General features: G+C 45.4%; 1 protein-coding gene across 2 annotated transcripts; it reads right to left on the bottom strand.

Annotated features, from left to right (window-relative positions):
* Window positions 1-5,873: 5,873 nt before the first annotated feature.
* Window positions 5,874-9,861, bottom strand: LOC139051486 (uncharacterized). 2 transcript variants are annotated; one of them, XM_070528464.1, is made up of 5 exons: window positions 9,744-9,861; window positions 8,486-8,649; window positions 7,903-8,002; window positions 7,088-7,275; window positions 5,874-6,476 (listed from the first exon to the last, which is right to left on the bottom strand). In XM_070528464.1, the coding sequence occupies exons 1-5, from the start codon at window positions 9,826-9,828 to the stop codon at window positions 6,042-6,044; spliced, it is 972 nt and encodes a 323-aa protein (XP_070384565.1). In that variant the 5' UTR covers window positions 9,829-9,861; the 3' UTR covers window positions 5,874-6,041. The 2 variants fall into 2 exon arrangements, with proteins under 2 accessions (XP_070384565.1, XP_070384564.1); XM_070528463.1 differs by having other exon boundaries at window positions 8,486-9,855.
* Window positions 9,862-22,539: the final 12,678 nt, after the last annotated feature.

Below are 22,539 nucleotides of genomic sequence, written 5' to 3'. Positions count from 1 at the left end.
GCCCAGCACGACTTCTTCCTCTTAATGTCAACCAAAATATAAGCTGTCCCCGTTCGCTCTCTAATCCACATCACTGTCTTCCAGTCTATTATCATCATGCCTAATAATTTTCATTCCATCGCTCCTTGCGCGGTCCTCAACGTCTTCCCAAGCTTCTTTGGTAACTTCCAAGCTTCGGCCCCATACGTTAGTAACGGTAGAAAGCAATGGTTAGCAGTAAGCTCCCTGGTCATGATTTAGTAATGCCTGCCGTAAGCTCACCAGCTAATGTTTTATTTTTGTTAGTTTCTTTGACCAGAGGCCCCTGCGAGTAATTAACCTCAATAAACGTATTTCTGCGCAGGTTCTAGAGGCTGACTGCCTACCATGACATTCGTTCTCTTGCCAGGCTGCGGAACATTACTTTTCCCTTCTGCATACTAACTCTCAATCAGACTTACACTTTCTTCGAGAAGTTCCTCAAACGTTTGTTGCAAAAAGTCTGCAGCGTTGCTGAGTATGCCAATGTCACCTACAAACCGTAAGTTGGTGAGCTATTTACCGTTAGCCCTCACTCCCAACCATTCCCAGTCTAACTGGTTGCACACCTTTAAGTATTCAGTGATAGCATTGTAAATATTTTGCCATTGGTCATATGAAGCCTTTTGCAGATATCTGGCTATGCAAAGTCTGCGCGTTAGTGTCATCCATTCGATATCAACATTCGTGGGAAACTTCATTTTTGACCACTGTTCGGAGCCAGTGCGCTGCTGCCTAGGTGCCCCGACCTAATCATTCCAGCTACCTGATTCAAGCGCAGGTAGCACGCGTTTCATGTATAGCCAATATCAGCGCCTTAACTGGCAATGTTCATTTATCATATACTGTAAGCTTGTTCACTTACTCCCTTATAATTAGGGTGTAAATTAGAAAGACTGGGGTGTTCCAAGGGTGTTTTCTTGTTGGACACCGTTTTCTGTTACAAAAGGGTGTTTCAAGGGTGTTTACAAGGGTGAAAAGATGAATACACCCGCATTACACTCATAAGGGTGTGAAAATTTTAAGAGTGTAGAGGACCATGACGGCGGTATCGCGAGCGACGTCGTCGTCAACGGGTGGGGTGTGCCGCTCGAAGTCGACGAGCTGTCGGTAACGGCGTCTCCTTCTTGCGGCTTGTTTTGGCTGCACCGCTGCCGGCTGGCAGGCTTGGGCGTCCTCGGCGGCCGCGAGCAGCAGCGGAGAGTTTCTCTGTATGATCTCCCCTGTCCCCTCAGCAGCTGGGCCAGGTATGGACGCTCTCGGCCGGCTCTCGTTGTACGTGGCGCAGGCAGCTGGTTTGTCGTCATCAACGGGAGCAGCCACCGCCGCCGAGCGTGAGCCCTTCTTCGCCGCAGGAGGAGTGGGTTCGGTGTTGGTGAGCGGGGCCCACGAGCAGGCCGCCGGCGACGACAGTGATGGGGAGACCGGCCGGACAGGACTTGCCTCGGGCGAGGTGGTCGCGTCCGTGCGGGAGGACGTAGTGTTGGCACCAATCATGCTTGCGGTTGGCAAGAAGAAGGTGCCGGCACTCTCGTCGGTGTCGCCGGTCGACGGGCAGCTGGCACCGTCGTCGGTGGAGGCAGCCGAAGTGGGGGCCTCTGAGGTGGTGTCCGTTGAAGCGGACAGTGCGGCGTGGTGGCCGCTGGGAGCAGTCTTCGGCGCATCAAAGGGAAAAGTGCGGAAGGGGCTATCCAGGGCTAATGGGGCGCGCGCGAATGGCGTCGCACTCACTTGCGTAGGCGGTCGTGACGGCGTGGAGCTCGTCGATTCAGCCGACAGTGCACGTAGCGAACGTGCCTGCAGCCCGCGCTTCCATCGCAAGGCAGGAGGCGATCTGCCGGTGCGTGGTTGCCATCCACGTGGTTGGTGCTGCAGGGCTCGTCGGTACTCGAGAGTCATCGTTGGAGCCAGGAACTGACTTCTTCGGCCTCTTCCGATGCTGTTTCTTCGGAGGGTCACCCATGAGATGGGGTCTCCGTGTGGTAGCGTGGCTCAGGATATCGTGCCAGCTGCCTTGCAAGCCCTGAAAAGGGCTGCGCTCATGAGCGCGGTTGAAGGCGGAGACGTGCGCGCACGAGAGGTGGCGGGCGAGCCGTAGTCGTTGGAGTGAGGGGCGATGCGACCGCTTGCTTCGAGTGTCCGGGAGGAGGTGGGGAAAGATCACTTCCGGAGCGCCACTGATTGGTTTATCAATTTCGCGACCACGGTCTCGCGATTGAAAAATCGCCCAGAGAGCGACTGGCCCAAAATGGTCGCGTTTCGAGAAACCGACCGTTTGCGACCATATGCGAGTGGTCGCTTTGTACTATCAGTCGCCGGTGGGAATGAGCCCTTATTCCTCTAATTATTTCAGTTTCATGATCCGGATCGGCGCTCACTACCTGCCTTAAGTAGAAGCATTGCCGTACCACTTCCAGTGCCTCGCTACCTATCATAAACTGTTCTTCTCTTCCGAGTCTGTTAAACATTACTTTATTTCTCTGCAGAATAATCTTTAGACCTACCCTTCTGCTTTGCCTCTTCTGGTCAGTGAGCATGCATTGCAATGGACGTCAGACTCTGGAGTTTTGCAAGTTGCGTAGCGCCATCTGCCATTGCGAAGAGGCAGTAATTGACCAGTGTGAAAGCCAACTCCCTTGCTAAGTTGCCTATGCAGCTAGCGACTGCGAAACAACGATTTATCTAGATTTTGGCCCTTATTGCGAGTGTTTTGCGCATTTAACACCCATACAGAGAGCCGTGAATTTCTACGCTAGTCGGACGCACCGCCGAACTGCCATAAGGCGCTTGCTGGCTCACTCGTCAGACTGATGGCGGAAGCAACGGCAACCACGACAGTTCCACGCGCTACGAAGAAACGCCGCAATCGACGCTACTTTTGTGTTCTTATTCGCCATGAACGTGAAGGGCGGAATAACAAAGTTCAGTTTTACCGATTTCCATCGCGATCGTACGAAGGGGATAGGCGGGAGCGCTGGATACGGGCCGTTCTACTTGTTGGTTAATCGGATTACTTGCATTCCCCACAACACAGTGCCTCGAATGAGAAAGTGTGACAATTTTGTTATTCTGTAATTGTGCTGCGTGGCCCTGGCGGAGGACCGTGCTAACAAAGCGAAAACTCAAGAATCTGCTGCCGCCTCTTCATTGGTAACAGAAAAAACAACGTTGCGAACCATCCTGTTTATGTGCCGTCGATATCTCCACCTTTTAACAGACGTCCGCCTCCGCTTGACTCAACAAGTGCAACGGAGAGATTTGGCCGGTCAACTTAACCAAACATTTTGGTTCGTTTATGAATTTAAAATCCTGTTCTAGAGCATCGTTGTATCGCGAGCACATTTCTAGTTTCGGTATTTTGCATGTCCTAGGCTGACACAAGCACGCTTCGCAATGTGCTGAGCCTGCTCGACTGCGTTTTTCAAATTTCAGCAACAAAGTTGCTGTAGGAGCACTGGATGAGTAATTGCGAAGTAACTTATGTGTGTAAAGAAAAAAAAATGTCGCATTTATTTACATTTATTTGTGCGCGCTTGTTGCTCGAGGCGTCTGCGAAAAGTTCAAATTAAGGTACTGAGCGATGCTGTAGCTCCTGCGAGAAAGAAAGATGCAGCGCGTAGGCACTGTAGGAAGCTTACTCCGTTATGATGGCTGTTTGCTACCTTGGAAAACGTTTTCTGTTTGCTGCCCTGGAAAAGGCTATGAAAGGATTTACTCTCTGTAAATAATTGCGAGACAAAACAATACAATAAAATACATAAAAATATAGGAGATACTTAAGTCTTGTGTTCAGGACATAATCAATATGAACCAATTTGAAATGCTTGGATTTTTATGTTGATATGCCTATAGACAAACCTGATGCTCTCTGTACTCGCGAGTTGCAACACGTCGAAATAACACTTGAGAATTTATTTTATATTGTACACGTACTTCGCCCTGCTGAGCTTCCTTTCCGAAGCGTGGATGGGCGGAAGAAGCTTTCCAGGTCCTTGATTTTTAGGAAACCATGCCTCAACACAAACGAAAGGGAAGGGTCCATTGTGGCCTAGGCACCTTCCCTTGCGGACGGCTCTTCTTGCACTACCGAGTTAGCGCAAAGGCTGCGATGGGGGCGCTGGTGACGGGTTTTCCCGCAGCGCCGCCTGGGAAGAGTCTCAGGTCTATAGGTCCCCAGAGTTACTAAGCAGGGCGATATCATCAGCGAATCGCAAGTTGCTAAGGTATTCTCCTATACTCTTATCCACAATTCTTCCCAATTCATGTCTCTGAATACCTCCTGTAAACACGCTGTGAATAGCATTGGAGAGATCCTATCTCCCTGCGTGAGACCTTTCTTGGGATTTTGTTGCTTTCTTTATGGAGGACTTCGGTGGCTATGAGAGCGCAATAGATATATTTCAGTATATTTACATACGGCTCCTCTACACCCTGATTCCGTAATGCCTCCGTAACTGCTGATGTTTCGACTGAATCAAACACTTTCTCGTAATCAATTAAAGCTATATATGAAGGTTGGTTATACTCCGCAGATTTTTCTGTCACTTGATCGATAGGGCGAATACGGTATATTGTTGAGTAGCCTTTGCGAAATCCTGCCTGGTCCTTACGAATTCCCGCCAGGTCATGTGGCATTGTGTATACAGTGTGGCCAGTTTTTCTAGAACAATCTGCCCACCATCCTTCGATAAATCTGCAGTTACCTGATCCTCCCCAGCTGCCTTCCGCCTTTGCACAGCTACCAAGGCTTTCTTTCCTTCTTCCGGTGTTACTTGTGGAATGTAAAATTCCTCCAGCCTGTTCTCTCTTCCGTTATCGTCGTGGGTGCCACGGGTATTGTACAAATCTCTATAGAACTCCTGACCCACTTGAACTTTCTCATCCATAATTGTAATGATATTGCCGGCTTTGTCTCTCAACACATACATCTGATGCTTGCCGATTCCTTGTTTCTTCTTCAATGCTTTTAGGCTTCCTCAGTTACGGAGAGCATGTTCAATTCTATTCATATTATATTTCCTCATGTCAGATGTCTTATGCTTGGTATAATTTTTCGGAGAATTCTGCCAGCTCTACTCTAGCTGTAGGGTTAGGGACTTCCCTACATTGGCGTTTCTTAATCAGATTTTTCGACTCCTGCGATTGCTTACGGGTATCCTGTCTAACGAAGTTACGACCTACTTCTATTCTTAATGATGCCCGTATGACTGTCGTCCATTGCTTCAACACTAAGGTCCACTTCCTGAGTTAAAGCCTAATGCCTGTTCTGTAGATTGATCCGGAATTCCTCTATTTCCCCTCTTACAACTCACTCATTGATCGGCTTCTTATGTACCAGTTTCTTCAGTTCCCTCATTCAAGTCTAGGCTAATTCGAATTCTTACCATGCTATGGTCACTTCAGCGCACCTTGCCGAGTAGGTTCACATTTTGTCTGACACCAGGGTTAGCGCTGAATCTGAAGTCTATTTCGTTTCCAGTCTCGCCATTCGGGCTCCTCCATGCCCACCCGTCGGCTGTGTCGCTTGCGGAAAGTGGTATTCATTATCTGCATATTATTCCGTTCTGCAAACTCTATTAATAACTCTACCTTGCGATTCTTAGAACCTATGCCATATTCCCCCACTCACTTGTCGCCACCATGCTTGTTGCCTACCTTGGCTTTGAAGTCGCCCATCAGTCTAGTGTATCTTGTTTTGACTTTACCCATCGCCGATTCCACGTCTTCATCATGGTCATCATGACTGGATATAGGGGCCTAGGCATCGTCAATTTATACCTCTTATTAAGTTTCACCACAAGACCTGCCACCATCTTGTTAATGCTCTAGATTTCATGTATGTTTATGAGTCGGGGTCAGGCAATGAACAACTTTATTGCAAGGATGGACAGGATATATATACAAAGTAGTGCCGCAGTGGGTCATGCGCAGTGCACACATATAAGTGTGACGTAGCACCTATTCAGCGTTGCTACATCTTCCCCCTTACAGGGGAATTTAAGACGTGGTTACCGTGTCTCTTGTTAAGGGTACCGACAGGGCTCGCGTTGAAGTCTTGTGCTTCGACGAAGTTCTTGAGGGGGCTTTGTGGAAGATACGTCTTCGGGCAGGAGGCTCGCTTCCGGCTGTGGGTCTACCAGGCGGAGGTGCTCTCCTGTGCGCCGAAGTTCCCGGCCGTCTTCAGTCTTGACTATCGTTGAGCGGTGTTCATCGGCTGGCCGGAGAAAGACGGCGGGAGACCAGGTCCGCTCGTTTGTTTCGTACACTGTGACCTGCTGACCTGGCATCACAGGCGGCAAGTTCCTGCTGCCACGGTTGTAGTAGGTCCTCTGTCGTTGGCGTATTTCTTGAAGGCGGCCCTGGACCACGTCAGGGGGAATTGTCCGTGGTGCCAAGTGGCTGGTAGGTACTGATAGAAGCGTCCTGGTCTGGCGTCCCATCAGCCTCTGCACGGGGGACTGGAGCACATCATCACGTGGGGTATTGCGCCATTCAAGCAATGCGATTTGAAACACAGGCATTTTAAAGGAACACTTTAACAGCTTTTTTGCTTCCTGAACCGCTCTCTCAGTCATGCCATTGGAACGCGGATGATGGGTCTTGAAGTGATGTGATCAATAGCCAAGGTGTTGAGAAAGTCCTTAAACTCACTGCTGTTAAATGGTGGACCATTGTCAGTGCACAACTTCCTGGGCAAGCCATAGACTGAGAAAATTTGAGAACACCACGTGTTAAGAGAGCTTGCCGTTGTACGAAATTCTCGAATTTCAAAGAAGAAGGAGTAGAAGTCGACAATAAGGGCGAACTCGTGGCCTTCAAAGGAGAACAAGTCCATGCCGACAACTTGCCATGGTAGTGAGGGCACATCATGACTCAGGAGTGGCATTTTAGGGTGTCGAGGCTGATGCTTTTGGCACACTTTACAGGCTTTACAGAACTGCTCAATGTTGCTGGAAATATTTGGCCAGAACATCACGTTCCTTGCTCTCGCCTTCATTCTATACACTCCCACGTGTGCCGCGTGAAAAAGACTCATCATGTCCCGTATCTTTGATTGTGGTACAATTACCTTGTTGCTTCGAAACACGAGGCCGTCCTGTGCATGTATCTCATCCGGGTACGCCCAATACGACATAAGTGGCTCCGGGACTTCTTGCTTGTGAAGAGGCCACGTTGTATTCGCGTACTCCCGTAGCTTTACGAGGGTGTCTTCATCATTGGTTGCTGCTAGTAAATCTTGCAGGGAGCGTTGAGAGGCTGAAACACATGCAAGAACATTTACTTGAAACTGCTCGTTTTCGTCCAAGAATATTTTACTAGGAAGCCTTGATAAGGCGTCAGCGAGGAACAGCTCTTTGCCAGGCTTGTAGGTCACAATGATAGGGTAACGCTGAAGAGTTAGGCGCATGCGTTGCAGACGTAGCGGGCACTGGTATAGCGGCTTACTGAATATCGCCACTAAGGGGCGGTGGTCAGTTTCAACTGTTACAACATGCTGTCCAAATATGTAGTCATGAAATTTGGTGCATCCATGAACAATAGCTAAAGTTTCTTTTTCGATTTGAGCGTATCTTGCCTGTGCCTCTGCGAGTGTCCGTGACGAAAGAGCAACAGGCTGCGCATCCTGTATCAGCACAGCGCCTACCCCCAGCTGGCTTGCATCAACTGATAGCGTCACGGGTTTGCTTGGATCAAAATAGCCGAGCACAGGTGCTTTAATAAGAGCCTCACGCAAACTCAGAAAGCTTTCTTGCTGTTTTTCCGTCCAAACCCATGCAATGTATTTTCGCAACAAAGTTCGTAGTGGTGCTGTTACTATATACATGTTTGGGACAAAGCGTTGTACAAAATTCATAGTGCCCAAAAACACTTGATGTTCCTTACAGTTTCTTGGTGTCGGCATTTCCAGAATGTCTTGAACACGTTGGGCGTCCACACGCAGGCCTTCGGCGCTGAGCACGTGTCCCAGGTAGCACACATCTCGCTGCAAAAAGAAACATTTCTTCAAGTTTAGTCGAAGATTCTGTTCTCGGCAGCGCGTTAGAAGAAGCTGTAGATTGTGGTCGTGCTCTTGCTTAGTCTTGCCCCAGAGAAGAATGTCATCCATTACTACTGCAACATTTGGCAGACCTTCTAGGACGCGGTGCATCGCTGCCTGAAATATCTCCGGAGCAGAGGGAATGCCAAAAGGCATGCGCTAGAACCTGTAGCGTCCGTACGGTGTACTCATTGTACAAAGTTTTGAACTTGCCTCGTCTAGCTTTACCTGACAATACCCCGATGCTGCGTCTAAGGTTGAAAAAACGTTGGCGCCCGCAAGCTTTGGCACAACGTCTTCGAGAGTAGGCATAGGATAGTTTTCCCGCAACAACGCCTTTTTCAGCGCTATGGGGTGTAGGCAGATCCGCACATTATTATTCTTAATGACTGTGACCATGTAACTAGACCATTCCGTCGGGCCCTTTACCTTTGCTATCACGCCTTGTTCTTCCATGCGTAGAAGCGCTTCCTTGACTTTGTCTTGAAGAGCCACTGGAACTCTCCTGGCTGGCACGACGACTCCTACGGCTCCTGGGTTTAGCTGCATTGTATACTCCTCGCCTTTCAGCTGTCCCAGTCCACTGAAAACGTCTGCGAAAGGTTGTGGTGCCAGGTATAACTCTTCGACGTGAACGTTTTGCACGCGACAAAGAAACCCGAAGCATTCCGCCACTGATCCGCTCAGAGTCACGGGCAGGCACATTTTGTTCGACCACGAAAAACGACTCTTCGTGCACTCTGGTGTTAGCTGACAGTCTCAGCCGAATTTTTCCTCTCGCTGTAGTCTTATGACCGAAAAAAGCGGTCAATGTGGCGTGGCAGGTTTGCTATGGCTTACTCGGCAGCAGTTTAGCATCCTTGTTTGAAATGACGCAGCAGTTAGCACCTGTGTCTACCTTGCACGTAAACCTATGGCCTTTAATGTCAACTGCTGCACTCCAATGATCTGCCGCTTCGACTGCACTGACAGTCAGGGCTTGCAAAAAGAAATCGTCTTCTTCCGCTTGTACCTTGCGCAGCACGTTTTTAGCGCCTCTGGTTTGTCGTCGCACTAGGCATCTACATGCTTGAGCGAAGTGATTACGCCCACCACACTTCTTGCATGTTTTCCCTTCAGCCGGGCATATTTCGCCACAGTGAGCGGTATAGCCACAATGACCACACGGTTTCCTTTCTTTGGTGACTGCTTGAATTACTGTGGCACGTGCTGCTTCTGCGCCTTCCTTGATTTCTTTAAATTGCTCTTTTCCCAGTTCCTGGGCCCGGCAAATTTCAATAGTCTTACTGTATGACGGGTTCTCGGAAATAAGCCTTTCCTGCAAGCTTTTGTTTCGCAGTCCCAGAATGATTCGGCTGCGGAAAAAAACGGTCTTCTAGGTCCCCGAACTCGCAGTTTTTTGCTAAAAGCCTGAGGGCGGTTAACCAATCATTGAAACACTCCCCTTGCTTTTGGTCTCTTGATCCGAAACGAAATTCAGTGAACGTCAAATTTGTCACTGGTTTGTAGAATTCTTCAAATTTCGGAAGCAAAATGTCGACGTTGTTCCTATCCGCTTCATTTTCGAATTTGAAGGCATTGTAAGCTTTTGTGCCCTCCTCTCCAACTGTTACAAGTAACGTTGCTGCTTGGACTTCTTTGGGCTGCTTACTTAACTGGGTAGCCGCGGAGAACAATGTGAACTCACATTTCCAAGGTTTCCTTCCAAGCCATGCGTCTGCTGACGGGTCCAGTGGTTTCCGCGGGGGAAGCAGCGTTGACGGGGCCGACATAGCGATAGTGAACCGCTGCCACCATGTAGGCGAGTCGGGGTCAGGCAATGAACAACTTTATTGCAAGAATGAACGGGATATATATACAAAGTAGTGCCGCAGTGGGTCATGCGCAGTGCATACATATAAGCGTGACGTAGCACCTATTCAGCCTTGCTACACTAGCTATATCTTTATGAATCAGGAATCCGACTCCTAGTTCTCGTCTCTACGCTAAACCCTGGTAGCACAGGACGTGCCCGCTTTTCAGTACTGTATATGCTCCTTTTGTCCTCTTAACTTCACTGCGCCCTATTATATCCCATTTACTACCCTCTAATTCCTCCAATAACACTGCTAGACTCGCCTCACTAGATAACGTTCTAACGTTAAACGTTGCCAGGTTCAGATTCCAATGGCTGCCTGTCCCACCCTGAGATTCTTAGCAGCCTCTGCTGCGTCACAGGTCTGACCACCGCAGTGTTCAGTTGCTTCCTAGCTGCTGGGGACTGAGGGCCGGGGTTTGATTGTTGCATTCATATAGGAGGTTGTGGCCAAGTACTGCACCTGGGTGGCCAATCCTGATCTGGTGAGGGAGTGCATTACCGGTTTTGGTCACCGGGATCAGGCCGCACTCCAGGGCTGTTCGTGCAATTTTATCAACGCGCGGATTTTCTTTTTATTCGGTGGAAAATTGCCCGGCGCCGGGATTCGGGCCACGGTCCTCTTGCATGCGAAGTTGCTGCTCTACCTCTACGCAACCGCTGCGCTCCAGGATCAGGAAATTCCAGGGAAGGGGAGATGGGAGGGTCGCAAAGGAATATTCGCATATTAAAAGGGATGCAGCCTGTATTCTCATTCGTCCTCAGATAATCAGCGAATAAATACTAAATGGCAGCAGGACGGGCATGTGAAGGATGCAGCTGATAACCTATTGGCGAAGTCGTGGCACCAAATGACCAGCCAACTGGCCCAACCACGGTCAGAGTCAATCTTCGCTTTATTCGTGTACCGTTGATGTCTCTGTGAATGCGTTTCAGTACGGCTCACGAACCTAGTATTCTGTGAACCTAAAGAGGCTCATTTACAAAACAAAGTGGGGGAAAAAAGCTAATCCCAAGGCCATATTTTCAGTTTTCAGAAACGATCTATCTCCCAGGAAAAAAAAACATTTTGCAGTGTGGCCTGCTTGTTTGAGCAGCATGCCACAAAGCAATATTTTATAAGACGGAACCGGAAAAGAAAGCAATGAGGAAACAACGCCAGCCGACGAAGCAGTGGCTGCCACCGGCCAGCACTTCGGGTCCCTTCAAAGCTCGTTGCACTCAGAAAACTGTTTAGCGTAATAAAATGACACTGACACGTACCAGATATTGAAGCGGAAATTTTGGCCTTCACAGAGGCCTCGCGTGTAATGTGGTCCATTTCTGGCCACTGGGAAAAGTTGACTCGTCGCTTATAAGTCTGCGCGCAATCTTGCGCCCTCTTGTGGTCACAACAGAATTTACTGTCACGGGTAAGGTTAAAACTAATACAAAGTTACATTATTAATTGTTCAAGAGTAACCAATGCAATACAACGAAATAATAAAGTGTACATTGTGGATTCGATCTAAAATTATATCATGTTTGCAGTTTCTCATGGGCCTGCAGCAGTATTCAATCGGGGAGAATGAAACGTTGTTCCTAATTTTTGTCGCTATGTCGCATGCAGTTGGCGGCCCTCCAGAATCATGTGTAGGGCTTTGCAGTATCGCTACCACGTTGTGGCCGTCACGTCGCTTGTCGCCGTCGTTCCGATATGGTGTGTAGGTTGCCTCAAAGGGAACACCTACCAGAAACATCAAATCAGTTTTTATTGATAAATTATACTTAAAAACTACGCCGTCTTTATTTTGCACGAAGAGGTTGATGACTAGGAAAGAAAATAAAGGCCTGACTTTCTTTGTTTCCTTTTTTATTTTACCCTGAAAATCACGTGCTGATAGATTAGTGTGACGTCATGGATTCCAAAATATTTTCTTGTATTTCCCGCCTTGTGCCGCAGTAAAATGTCTCCAGACTTTGCGCTCCTTTAGAATAATACGCAATATTCCTTCATTGATAAACAAAAAACCTAGACCCGAATGACTGCTGTCAAACACGACAGATCCTTTGACAGAGCTGTTGTCCTACGAATTGATCAGGCGGAAATGAACGGTCGTTTATTCCTTACATAGACATCAGGCTTCAGTATTTCTCTACAAAAAGTCTGAGACGCAAAAGGACACTTTGTATCGGAATAAAAATGTGCTTACCAGCGGTTCACTTTGCCTTTTTCGTGACATTGTAAACAGTGCCAGAGAATGTAAAACCATCCTAACCACATCATCCTCTTTTATGCCCACAGCATGACGAAGGCCCCTCCCTGCGATCTACAGTTGCCCCTGTCTTGTGCCAACCGATTCCAATTGGCGGGCGTGAATTTCGTAATTTCATCGCTCCACCTAGTCTTCCGCCCTCCTCGACTGCGTTTCCCTTCTCTTCGTACCCATTCTGTAACCCTAATGGTCCAACGATTACCTAACCGGCGCAATACATGACCTGCCAAGCTCCATTTTTTTTTCTTGATATCAATTAGAACATCATTTATAACCGTTTGCTCTCTGATCCAAACCGCTCTCTTTCTGTCTTTTAACGTTATGCCTGGCAATATTCGTTGCATCGCTCGTTGCGCAGTCCTTAACTTGTTCTCAAGCTTCTCTGTCAGTCTCCACATCTCTGCCCCATTTGTCTGGACTGGTAAAATGCACTGATTTAACAACTTTCTTTTCAATGACAATGGTAAGCTCCCACTCAGTAGCTGACAATGATTGTGAAATACACGTTATTAAGCAGGTCCACTATGTCCCACTGCATTGGGAGGAACAGACAATTTAAGAGTCCACGGCTACGGTATTTTCACGCAAGTGATTTTCGCTTGACAGCGCACATGAGCGTTTCGTTATATCACCACTGACAGTTTTTGATGCGATTACTACTTTTTAGATACTCGAACACTCTTCATTGTCTAAGAAAAAACTATGGGCGGATCCCGAATACACAAGTGCGGTCTAAAAATGTCGGCCTAATGAAGGCGCAGCCTTGTGCGTAAAGAAGTAGATGCAATTACTTAGTTGGAACCAATTACGTTTTTCGGTGACATTGCAATTTAAGATTCCTTTGTTTACTGGGTAACGCGCACTGTGATTCAGTTACTTTTTTTTAGCAAACAGTTACATGTTGCCAGTTACATTTTGGCGGAAGCAGCTCTGACAGTTTTGGAGCAGGTATATTTGGCGTGTTGAAATTGAGAAAAAGAAATGGGCATGGGCAGGACATGGGATGAGGAGGGAAGACAACCGATGGTCACTAAGGATTACGGACTGGATTCCAAGGAAAAAGAAGCGTAGCAGGGGGCGGCTGAAAGTTAGGTAGGCAGATGACATAAAGAAGTTTGCAAGGACAACATGCCACAATTAGCGCATGACCGGGGTCATGCTGCTGCTGCTGCTGCTGCTGCTCAAGACAGCAGGCTTCCAAATTAGCATTGTTCTGTTCGAATCAAGTCTGATGTCTGAGTTTTTTTTAACTTTCTTTATCGGGAACGCTTCTTCGGTTAGTGCAGCCTACAATTTCTCTGGCACAGGCAGATATTTTCAGACGTTAAACGCATGTTTTTACTGTTTGATAGTACGTGAATATTGCACCAATATATTTTATAGTGTTGCACATGAACAGTATTCCTAGGAGTGAGTAATGCTCAGCATATTATTAAAATATATTACACGTTCGACCAACTTTTCAAGGAAAGTAAGGACGTTTGCTGGCATCCTTTACAATTATTATTTTAAGTTTAAATAGCTAACGAGTGTACGCTGACGGGAGGTCCACAAGATACTTGCCGACAAAGGGAAATGACGCTTCTATGGCGCGATAGCGATGATTACTTCTGACGTTGAAAGCAAAGAAACACCTAATAATATTTTTTTTTTATTTTTCACTAAAGCTATCGGAAGTGGCTTCCGCTAACCCTAACAACGATGAAGTGCTGTTCTTCATGACAAACCACGATCAGACATCCTGTGGTTGAGGAACCACCATCTCGTGAGCAAGATGCAAGGAACTTACTCAATTCAATTCAATTTGAATTTCATTGCTAAAGGAGATCATTTCTTCCGCACTCCCATAGAGCAAGCATTCAGTGTCGCAGCAGTAGTATTCACATAAAGAACGAGCAAAGATTACCGAATGGAATTGTAAACAGTTATTCTTCCTGAGGTAAATTTTGTGTGAGGGGACTGCAGAATACATTGAAAGAGCCTGGACAGCTCATTCCATTTACGGTGTGTGTGCTATGATAATAAAGTTGCGTGGAAAGAAATATTAAGGTGACCTATTACTCTTTAGTAGTTGCTGAATTCCTTTTCAGGGAAGTAATTAGCAAGCGCAATCAATTCTAGTTTTGAAAGAATAAGTGTAATTGTAATTGCTTACCTTTATTTGCGACGCGCTTGTGAAGAAGCTCTTCAATGATTTTTTTAGATCTGTCTGGCGCTGAGTAGAATCTAGCCGCGTCACCCGTATTGATCAAGCATAGCAGCGCAACGCTTTAGTGTGCTTCACCACGAACGGCTGCGGTGATAAGGAACTTATTCGCAATCCTCACGCGCCCTGGTACGCCTGGTAACTCCGAGACCACGCGCGGGCTTCGCGGGTGCACTGATAGATGGCGTAGCATGTCCAGAGTGAAGCGCCAGATAGGAGCCCGGCTGCAGTACACGGGCCATTCGTAATGGCACCCCAATTGTACAATCTCGGAGGCCATAGAATATTAGCAGCTGCGCAAAAAACTTCGCACGGACTTCTTGGTGGTTACGCCAGGTAACGCAGTTTATTCAAAGAAAAGCGCTGGAGATGAGCCCATTTGCAGTACAGGCGTCATACATGACGAATTTCAGCGCTGGCAATGCTGTCCGTCTACATATAGCTTCCGTGCTGTGCGCATTAACGTCAACAATCATCGTGAGGTGGATTTTCACAGATTAATAAACATGGTACCCTCAAGCTGTGCATACGGATACAAGCTGTTCAGCTTAATAATATTTCAACATGTCTGCGCAAAATTACGCATGTAATTTCAGGATCCCTCAGTGTGATTCTGAGTCACAAAGAGGAAATGATACAGTGAAAACACAAATGTTGCTGGCAATTGATTCAACACAACTATAAATTGCATATGTGCATATGGTATACTGACCCAATAAAGAGTGAAAATTCATGCAGTCAAGAGTTCGACGAAAGTTCGACTGGTCAAGTAGCATGAAACGTTCCGAAACATATCTGCGTGTTTTTCCACTTTAACTTGGTCAGTGACCGCAACTTGTTCTTCAGTCAAAGTTCATATACGTTAAAGACACTGTCAGCTGGAATTGGTGTTTGGTTGTTGGTTGTTATAGTTGTTATTGGTTGTTGTTATAGAACTTGCTTGTTATAGTTTTTTTTAAGCAGCACTGGGTCTGACAAAAATTTTTGTGCCAGTGAACTAACAGTGAATTCTGTTCACGAGAAAATGAAAATGATGTTAGCGGGATGGAGCACCTGTTTTCTTAAAAATATATTTGTACGACATACCTTTTGCTACAAATTACTGTTTCCACTTCAGCATATACCCTATACTCACAGCATTGGTCGTAAATTTAAGTTTGCACGTTCCTTATATTTCTAAAAAGGTTAATTTCAGAGTCAGTCTTCACGAATGCTCTGCTTCAGCACAAATGCGCTTCACATTGTGTGGAGGATCCATAAACCATGAAAGGAATGTCCTGATCCACCTGTCTTATGGCGACTAGCATTCTTAAACTACTTCAAAACTTTCTATCTATCTATCTATCTATCTATCTATCTATCTATCTATCTATCTATCTATCTATCTATCTATCTATCTATCTATCTATCTATCTATCTATCTATCTATCTATCTATCTATCTATCTATCTATCTATCTATCTATCTATCTATCTATCTATCTATCTAGCGTCCGTAGCTGCACTTCCCCAGTGATCCAAATGGTCTGCAATATTGGGCCACTAAGCATGTGATGGTAGCTGTCAGGCTGAGCAAACTACACGAGCCACTGGCCCGAAAGCACAACTTACTGCTGGCTGCCGTCTGACCTAGTATACAACGTGGGTTACTGTGTACGTGGTACTGCGTATGTGCCGGAAGACACACCTTAAACTCATAATTGCAATGCCATAAGTGGAATCAATAAAGTGTGTGTATAATGAGTTTGCCTTCACGAAATTACCGAAGCACCAAAACATAAATGCTAATCGCATTAGCCGAGATAATCAACCTGAACAGATTCGGTCTGCCATGCTTTTTTCTGCTAGCAGATCCCCACTTGAACATAGCGTGCACATTACATCGTATTACATGCAGCGTTATCAAATAGCCCTTACGTATCTGTGCGCGTCAATGCTCGCAGCACTGTCTAAGCGCCATATTGCACAAAGACTTAATTGTCAAATAAGTACACCCACACACACACACACACACACACACACACACACACACACACACACACAAATATATATATATATATATATATATACATATATATATATATATATATATATATATATATATAATATACAGTGAAGTAGACGCGCGTATGAAGCGGTTTATTGACGTTTCGGCCGGGGTCCGGCCTTCATCAGAATACATTGCATGGTGTCAGTACAGTTAATATACATGCGCTTATCAACCAAATGAAGATACGTTAACATGAAAAACGAATAAAATGGGCGAACAAAATACATCCGAATCGTTCAAAGGATAGCTGACACGTGTATAGACCGATGGCGATTGCAAACATATAATCGTAGATACAAAGTATAAAAACGTACCGAAATGAATTGTAAGAACCAGTCGCCACGTGACAACAAAACGTCGATATGCGCTCAATATGTGCTATGTTATCAAGCAAACATCGAATTCGCAATGCTCTACATGTAGATACGCTAAATACCTACCTAGCTGCGGCTGTTGCACCAAAGGGTCTCCGTATTGTTGTAAAACCCGCTCTGTCGGACATGTCTGAGCGCAATATAGCTAGATGGGATAACATACTAACAAATGCTTCACTACAACTCACCCGTGTCGTGTTAGATCACTATCGTTCTTCCAGTAAGAAATTCATGAACCAAGAAAGTCAAATTGCTGCGAGCTTGAACTTATCCTCTAGCCAATCCGCCGCGTTAGAGGCATTCGCAACCAAAAAACGGAATGAAATCTACGCATTGAAAACCAAGAAACTGTCCCATGACGGTGTTGTGTGCCCTTCTGGAAGCCAGAACAAAGTATTCAACTCTGCCCCTTTTCAAACCAAACCTCTAGAAGTACACTCCGGCACTTCTTCGTCATCCTCTGTTAGTAGGTTTGCCCATCAGGAGCTAACTAATATTGTTAATATTTCGGACGTTCAGCTAACAACTGAGGAGTGCAGTGTTCTACGTCGTGGTCTTAATTTTTGTCCAGCAACAGGTGGACATAATGAATTTCAACTACTGAAAGATTTGGATAATTTCGCCCGTAACTTAAGCTTGCGCGAATACTTCCATGACCGCTCCAATTCAAGCGATTCGAAACAGGCGTTACCCTCTGGCAAGCACTGGGTCCCTCCCACACAGCGCGATAGATTTTTGGACATGTATATCAAAGCAGTACAACGAGACGTTCTGCAATTTTATCAAAAACAAGCACTCTTCCGCCGTAATTTGTCCGCCAGCGAAATGAAAGCACTAGATACCCTTTCCTCTCGCAAAGACTTCATCATTAAGCCTGCTGACAAAGGTGGTGCCGTTGTCATAACGAACAAGTCCGATTACGCCGCAGAGGCCCACAGACAGATAGCAGACGCGACGTTCTATAAACGCCTTGATCATGACCCCACTGAGCAATATAAATCTCTGATCAAAAGCACAGTGCTAGATCTCGTCAAGAAGAAAAAGGTGCCTGACAATGCGGCTCATTCTCTAATTCCACTAAGTCCTGTTGCTGGTCGTTTCTACCTTTTACCTAAGATACATAAGATAAACAACCCAGCTCGTCCCATCATTTCTGGTATAGGTACAGTCACAGAAAATTTGTCCAGCTACGTAGATTCCCTGATTAGTAATATCCCGGCTACGTTTTTCTCTTATGTAAGAGACACTACCCTGTCACTACTTCCTGTCGGATATAATCGATCTCATTATTCCTCAAGGTTCTCTTTTGGTCACACTTGATGTAGCATCTTTGTATACTAACATTCCACAATCTGATGGCATCATGGCAGTCGTCAATTGCTACGAATGTGTATCACCCGAGAAACTCATCGACAGCGACACATTGGCAAGTTTGCTAGCCCTTATTTTGGAACTAAATAACTTCGAATTTGAAGGACAACACTATGTGCAAATTAGCGGGACGTCTATGGGTACGCGAATTGGCCCGAACTACGCCAATATATTGATGGGTCAGCTAGAAGATAAATTTTTGCTAACCAGGACCTTAAAACCTTTTTACTACAAACGTTACATTGATGATGTTTTTCTGATTTGGCCTCATGGGGAACAGGAACTGCTTTCTTTCATATCTGACTTTAACAATGCCTATCCATCTATATCATTTTCTCACACGTATTCTGCATCTACTATTAACTTCCTTGACGTCAGCGTTTCAGTGCTAAATGATAAACTATCTACTGCCTTATACAAAAAGCCGACAGATAGATGTCAATATTTACACTCCGATAGCAGTCACGTTAAACATTGCAAGACCAGCATTCCTTATAGCCAAGCCTTACGTTTTAAAAGAATTTGTTCTGAGCAATCAGAGTTTCAAACGAATTGTGGTACACTAAAAAACGCTTTAGCCAAACAAAATTACCCACCACAATTAATTGACGATGCAATAAAACGCGCAGACGTGCATGACCGAAGGACGCTTCTTTGCATTAAGAACAAACCGACTCCCTCACCCCAGGCAAATCTTGTCCTAACCCACACTACGTCAGTCTCAAATGTTTCGCATGTATTAAAGAAACATCACAATATTCTAATGCAAAGTGAACGCCTCAAAAACATATTCTCTGATCCGCCTAAAGCAGTATACCGTAAAGCTAGAAATATTCGAGATATACTAGCATCATCATCTAAGACTGACTGCCCTGATGCCATCGGATGCCATCCTTGTCGAAAACCGCGATGTAAAGTATGTCCCTACATGGCCACATCGCAACAGGTTACTAGTACGTCTTCAAACTTTTGTTTAAAAATCAAAGGCGATTTCGATTGTGACACAAAAAACGCAATATATATGCTTGAATGTACGCTCTGCAAAAAACGGTACATCGGACAAACAGAAGGGCCTTTCAGATTCCGCTTTAACAATCATAAATCCCATGCTAACACGTCGCCCAACCTGCCCATCTGAAAACACGTACATCTTCCTGACCACTCATTTGATAAACTGAAAGTCACGTTGCTTGAATCTGGATTTCGCTCAAATTATGATAGAGAAGCCCGCGAATCCTTCCGTATCTATAAGTTTGATACTGTCGCGTGTGGTATGAATGAATGTGTAGGAAAATTGAGTTGCCTGTCTTTGTAGCCCGTCACTTGTCCCTTCTTCTACTAGTACGTCGCTATTCCCCTTTTTCTGTGTCTGTGTTTGCTTGATAACATAGCACATATTGAGCGCATATCGACGTTTTGTTGTCACGTGGCGATTGGTTCTTACAATTCATTTCGGTACGTTTTTATACTTTGTATCTACGATTATATGTTTGCAATCGCCATCGGTCTATACACGTGTCAGCTATCCTTTGAACGATTCGGATGTATTTTGTTCGCCCATTTTATTCGTTTTTCATGTTAACGTATCTTCATTTGGTTGATAAGCGCATGTATATTAACTGTACTGACACCATGCAATGTATGCTGATGAAGGCCGGACCCCGGCCGAAACGTCAATAAACCGCTTCATACGCGCGTCTACTTCACTGTGAATATTTACCCGGACCCAGAACTGCTTTTTTTCTCGTATATATATATATATATATATATATATATATATATATATATATATATATATATGTATATATATAGATATATATATATATAGATATATATATATATATATATATATATATTTACATATATATATATATATATATATATATATATATATATATATATATATATATATATATATATATATATAAATTCGAGTATTCGACTATCTCCACGCTGGTAACCAAGGTTCAATGAAGTTTTACAGCGTGTCGCACTGATCTCGGGGCCGCTCGGATGTTGGGGGATATGGAGCTGGGAGCCGCAGGCGAGCACAGCAAACGGACTTTACTACGAGTGAACCCCAAAATAAAACCCACTCAAAATGGAACTCAAAACTCAACTGACAAAGATAAACCTACACACTTGCGTAGCCAAAACAATGTCCTTATCCTCGCCTTCGTGCGTCCTTAGCGCGTTCCGCGCGAAAGTCCGGCACCCTGGCTTATGGCTGCGCGCTAACAAAAAGGAACGCTCTTACAAGGTTCCGTTGTCCCATGTAACTCGAAGTCCGATGTGCGTCGGCTCCTGATTCCAGTCGGTGCTCCTGCCGACTTGCAAGCTTTGTTGTCGTGGCATCGACCGGCCAGCTCCTCCGTCTCGGATGTCGGTGCCCCGAACTATGTCGGTGACGTGACACTACGGCCTTCCTGGTGGTGGTACATTTATGGATAGAAAAGCAAAAACGTAAGTATAGTGGGCATGAGTTCGATGTAGAGTATAGAAAAAGGTCACAATGTATGAAAAGTGCTTATGTAGACATAGCTATGTATAATGAAATTTGAGATTTGAAAAGAAAGTTTAGAATACGTTGTAGGCTATTCGAACCAGGCTGCCCTAGGAAGCTTTGCAGTGAGAGCCAGAGGCCGTAGTACATCTACTCCACAGCAGTAGGTTGTATTGGCGAGACGAAAGAGCGCCTGGTTCGCGCGGCACTCCTAATGGTTTGTGACGTCACGGGATAGGGCTCGCCTCTTGTATTTAAAAGGACGCGTGCGCTGTCTTGTCCTCACTGCGTGTTGCCAAATAGGTCCAGGAACATCTACTTCGGAGGCGTCTGCGAAGCCACGTGGTCGACCACTATAGTACGCCTCGGAAGAAGCACAGGCCCAGCGCAATGCGATCCAGCCTGCAATGCAGTTGTAATGCAACCAGATTCCTAAAGTATGCGTCTGCATACTTGACGGACCTTGAGATAATGATCGTTGGCCTTGAACCTCCACTACCAGCACACTCCGTCACCTCGTTTGTGAATGGCGTAAATAAAGAAGAGGTTGTGATGGCTTTAATTGTGTGATTTAATTGAAAAATTGTGGAATCCGCAACACTTCCGGGGGCTACTGCGAAAGAACTAAAGAGAACACATTCGGGAAATCGATGGGAGACTACATTGGGAAACTACATTTGGAATGAAAAGTGACTCATAATAGTTTCCCAATGTAGTCCTCCATATAGTCCCCTCATATGTTCCCTTTAGTGCTTCTATTGTAGCCCCCGGATTTGTTGCACGCTCATCATTTTTGAATAAGTTTCATTGCAGCGATAGCGGCAACAGCGACAGACGTCATACATCAAGTATGCCGAGCACTGCTTCTATAGTTATCGCTTCTGAATATCATGCAGGTAATTTTATTTTTTCCTCTGGCATCGCAGAGCAACAGCACGAGCTGGTGATGCTCAGAAGGCCACCGTTTTTCCCAGGACACAGCCATGAATTCTGAAGTGCAGGTCTGCATATGCATGTCGTGAGAGCTTGATGTTCTACATACGAATAACGCTGTCATGATATCCTTAAAAGCACCTATCTATGTGCTTACTGTCTTCATAAACCCACACACACAAAGTGTCTACAACACACCCTAGCTCTTATAAAAACATTATTTTTGACAATACGTCGAGGCTACATTAGCTGTGCTCTTTCACAAGACGTTGCAGATGAAACATGGTAGCACCGTCAGAGAAGCAATCCGCAAAACTGTATGCCTGCAAGAGCTTCCAAGTACTGACATTTAGGAGCGCTGATTATTCCATCTGAGGCGTTAATTTTTTGTGAACCTTCAGAAAATCGATTTACTTCTGTTTGCCGATGACAACAGACTTGCAATGTTTCGTGCAACCTCTCCCTTATCAGATCTGTCACGTATTTGTCATTTGCTTAAGAAATTTTATTCGAAAATGCAAAGAATAAGATTTAGGCAGGCTGGGAGGTATAATAAAGCAGTTCCATGTAAGAGTGAGACCTAAACGGAAACTGGATTTTGTGGAAAACTCCGATCCCGCATAATGAAATTCATGTAAAACACAGAAATGCTTCCATGATAAAATCCGATGGACCAATTTGAATTTGTTGCATTTGACTGAGAAACCTAAGATATGGGGACTTTATAAATTACAATTTTGATAATGGTACTGTAACGCTTTCGCTGAACTTGGGTAAGTTGCAAAAACAAATTCGCACGTTAGGTCGAAAGGCGAAGCATCGATTGCAACATCAAAATTATTAGAGAGATATACGAAGTAATGATAGTAGATTTATTGGTCATGTAACCTTGTAGACATTCCCTTACTAACTAAATTAAGAAGCGTGGTGTCATGCG

Source organism: Dermacentor albipictus, unplaced genomic scaffold (genome assembly GCF_038994185.2).
Source record: "Dermacentor albipictus isolate Rhodes 1998 colony unplaced genomic scaffold, USDA_Dalb.pri_finalv2 scaffold_12, whole genome shotgun sequence".
In the NCBI taxonomy this organism is placed as follows: domain Eukaryota; kingdom Metazoa; phylum Arthropoda; class Arachnida; order Ixodida; family Ixodidae; genus Dermacentor; species Dermacentor albipictus.
The sequence above is the reverse complement of the archived record's forward strand: the minus strand, read 5'-3'. Positions and strand labels throughout refer to the sequence as shown.

Excerpts from the sequence above, each read along its gene's own strand:
- LOC139051486 (XM_070528463.1), bottom strand. The coding sequence starts at position 8,761 with ATGTGCCTGCCCGTGACTCTGAGCGGATCAGTGGCGGAATGCTTCGGG. Across the intron at positions 7,276-7,902 it reads AATGCCGACACCAAGAAACT|CCTCTCAACGCTCCCTGCAA; the intron begins GTAAGGAACATC and ends CATGTGTTTCAG. Across the intron at positions 6,477-7,087 it reads TCGTGTTTCGAAGCAACAAG|TCCCCCGTGCAGAGGCTGAT; the intron begins GTAATTGTACCA and ends GATGTGCTCCAG.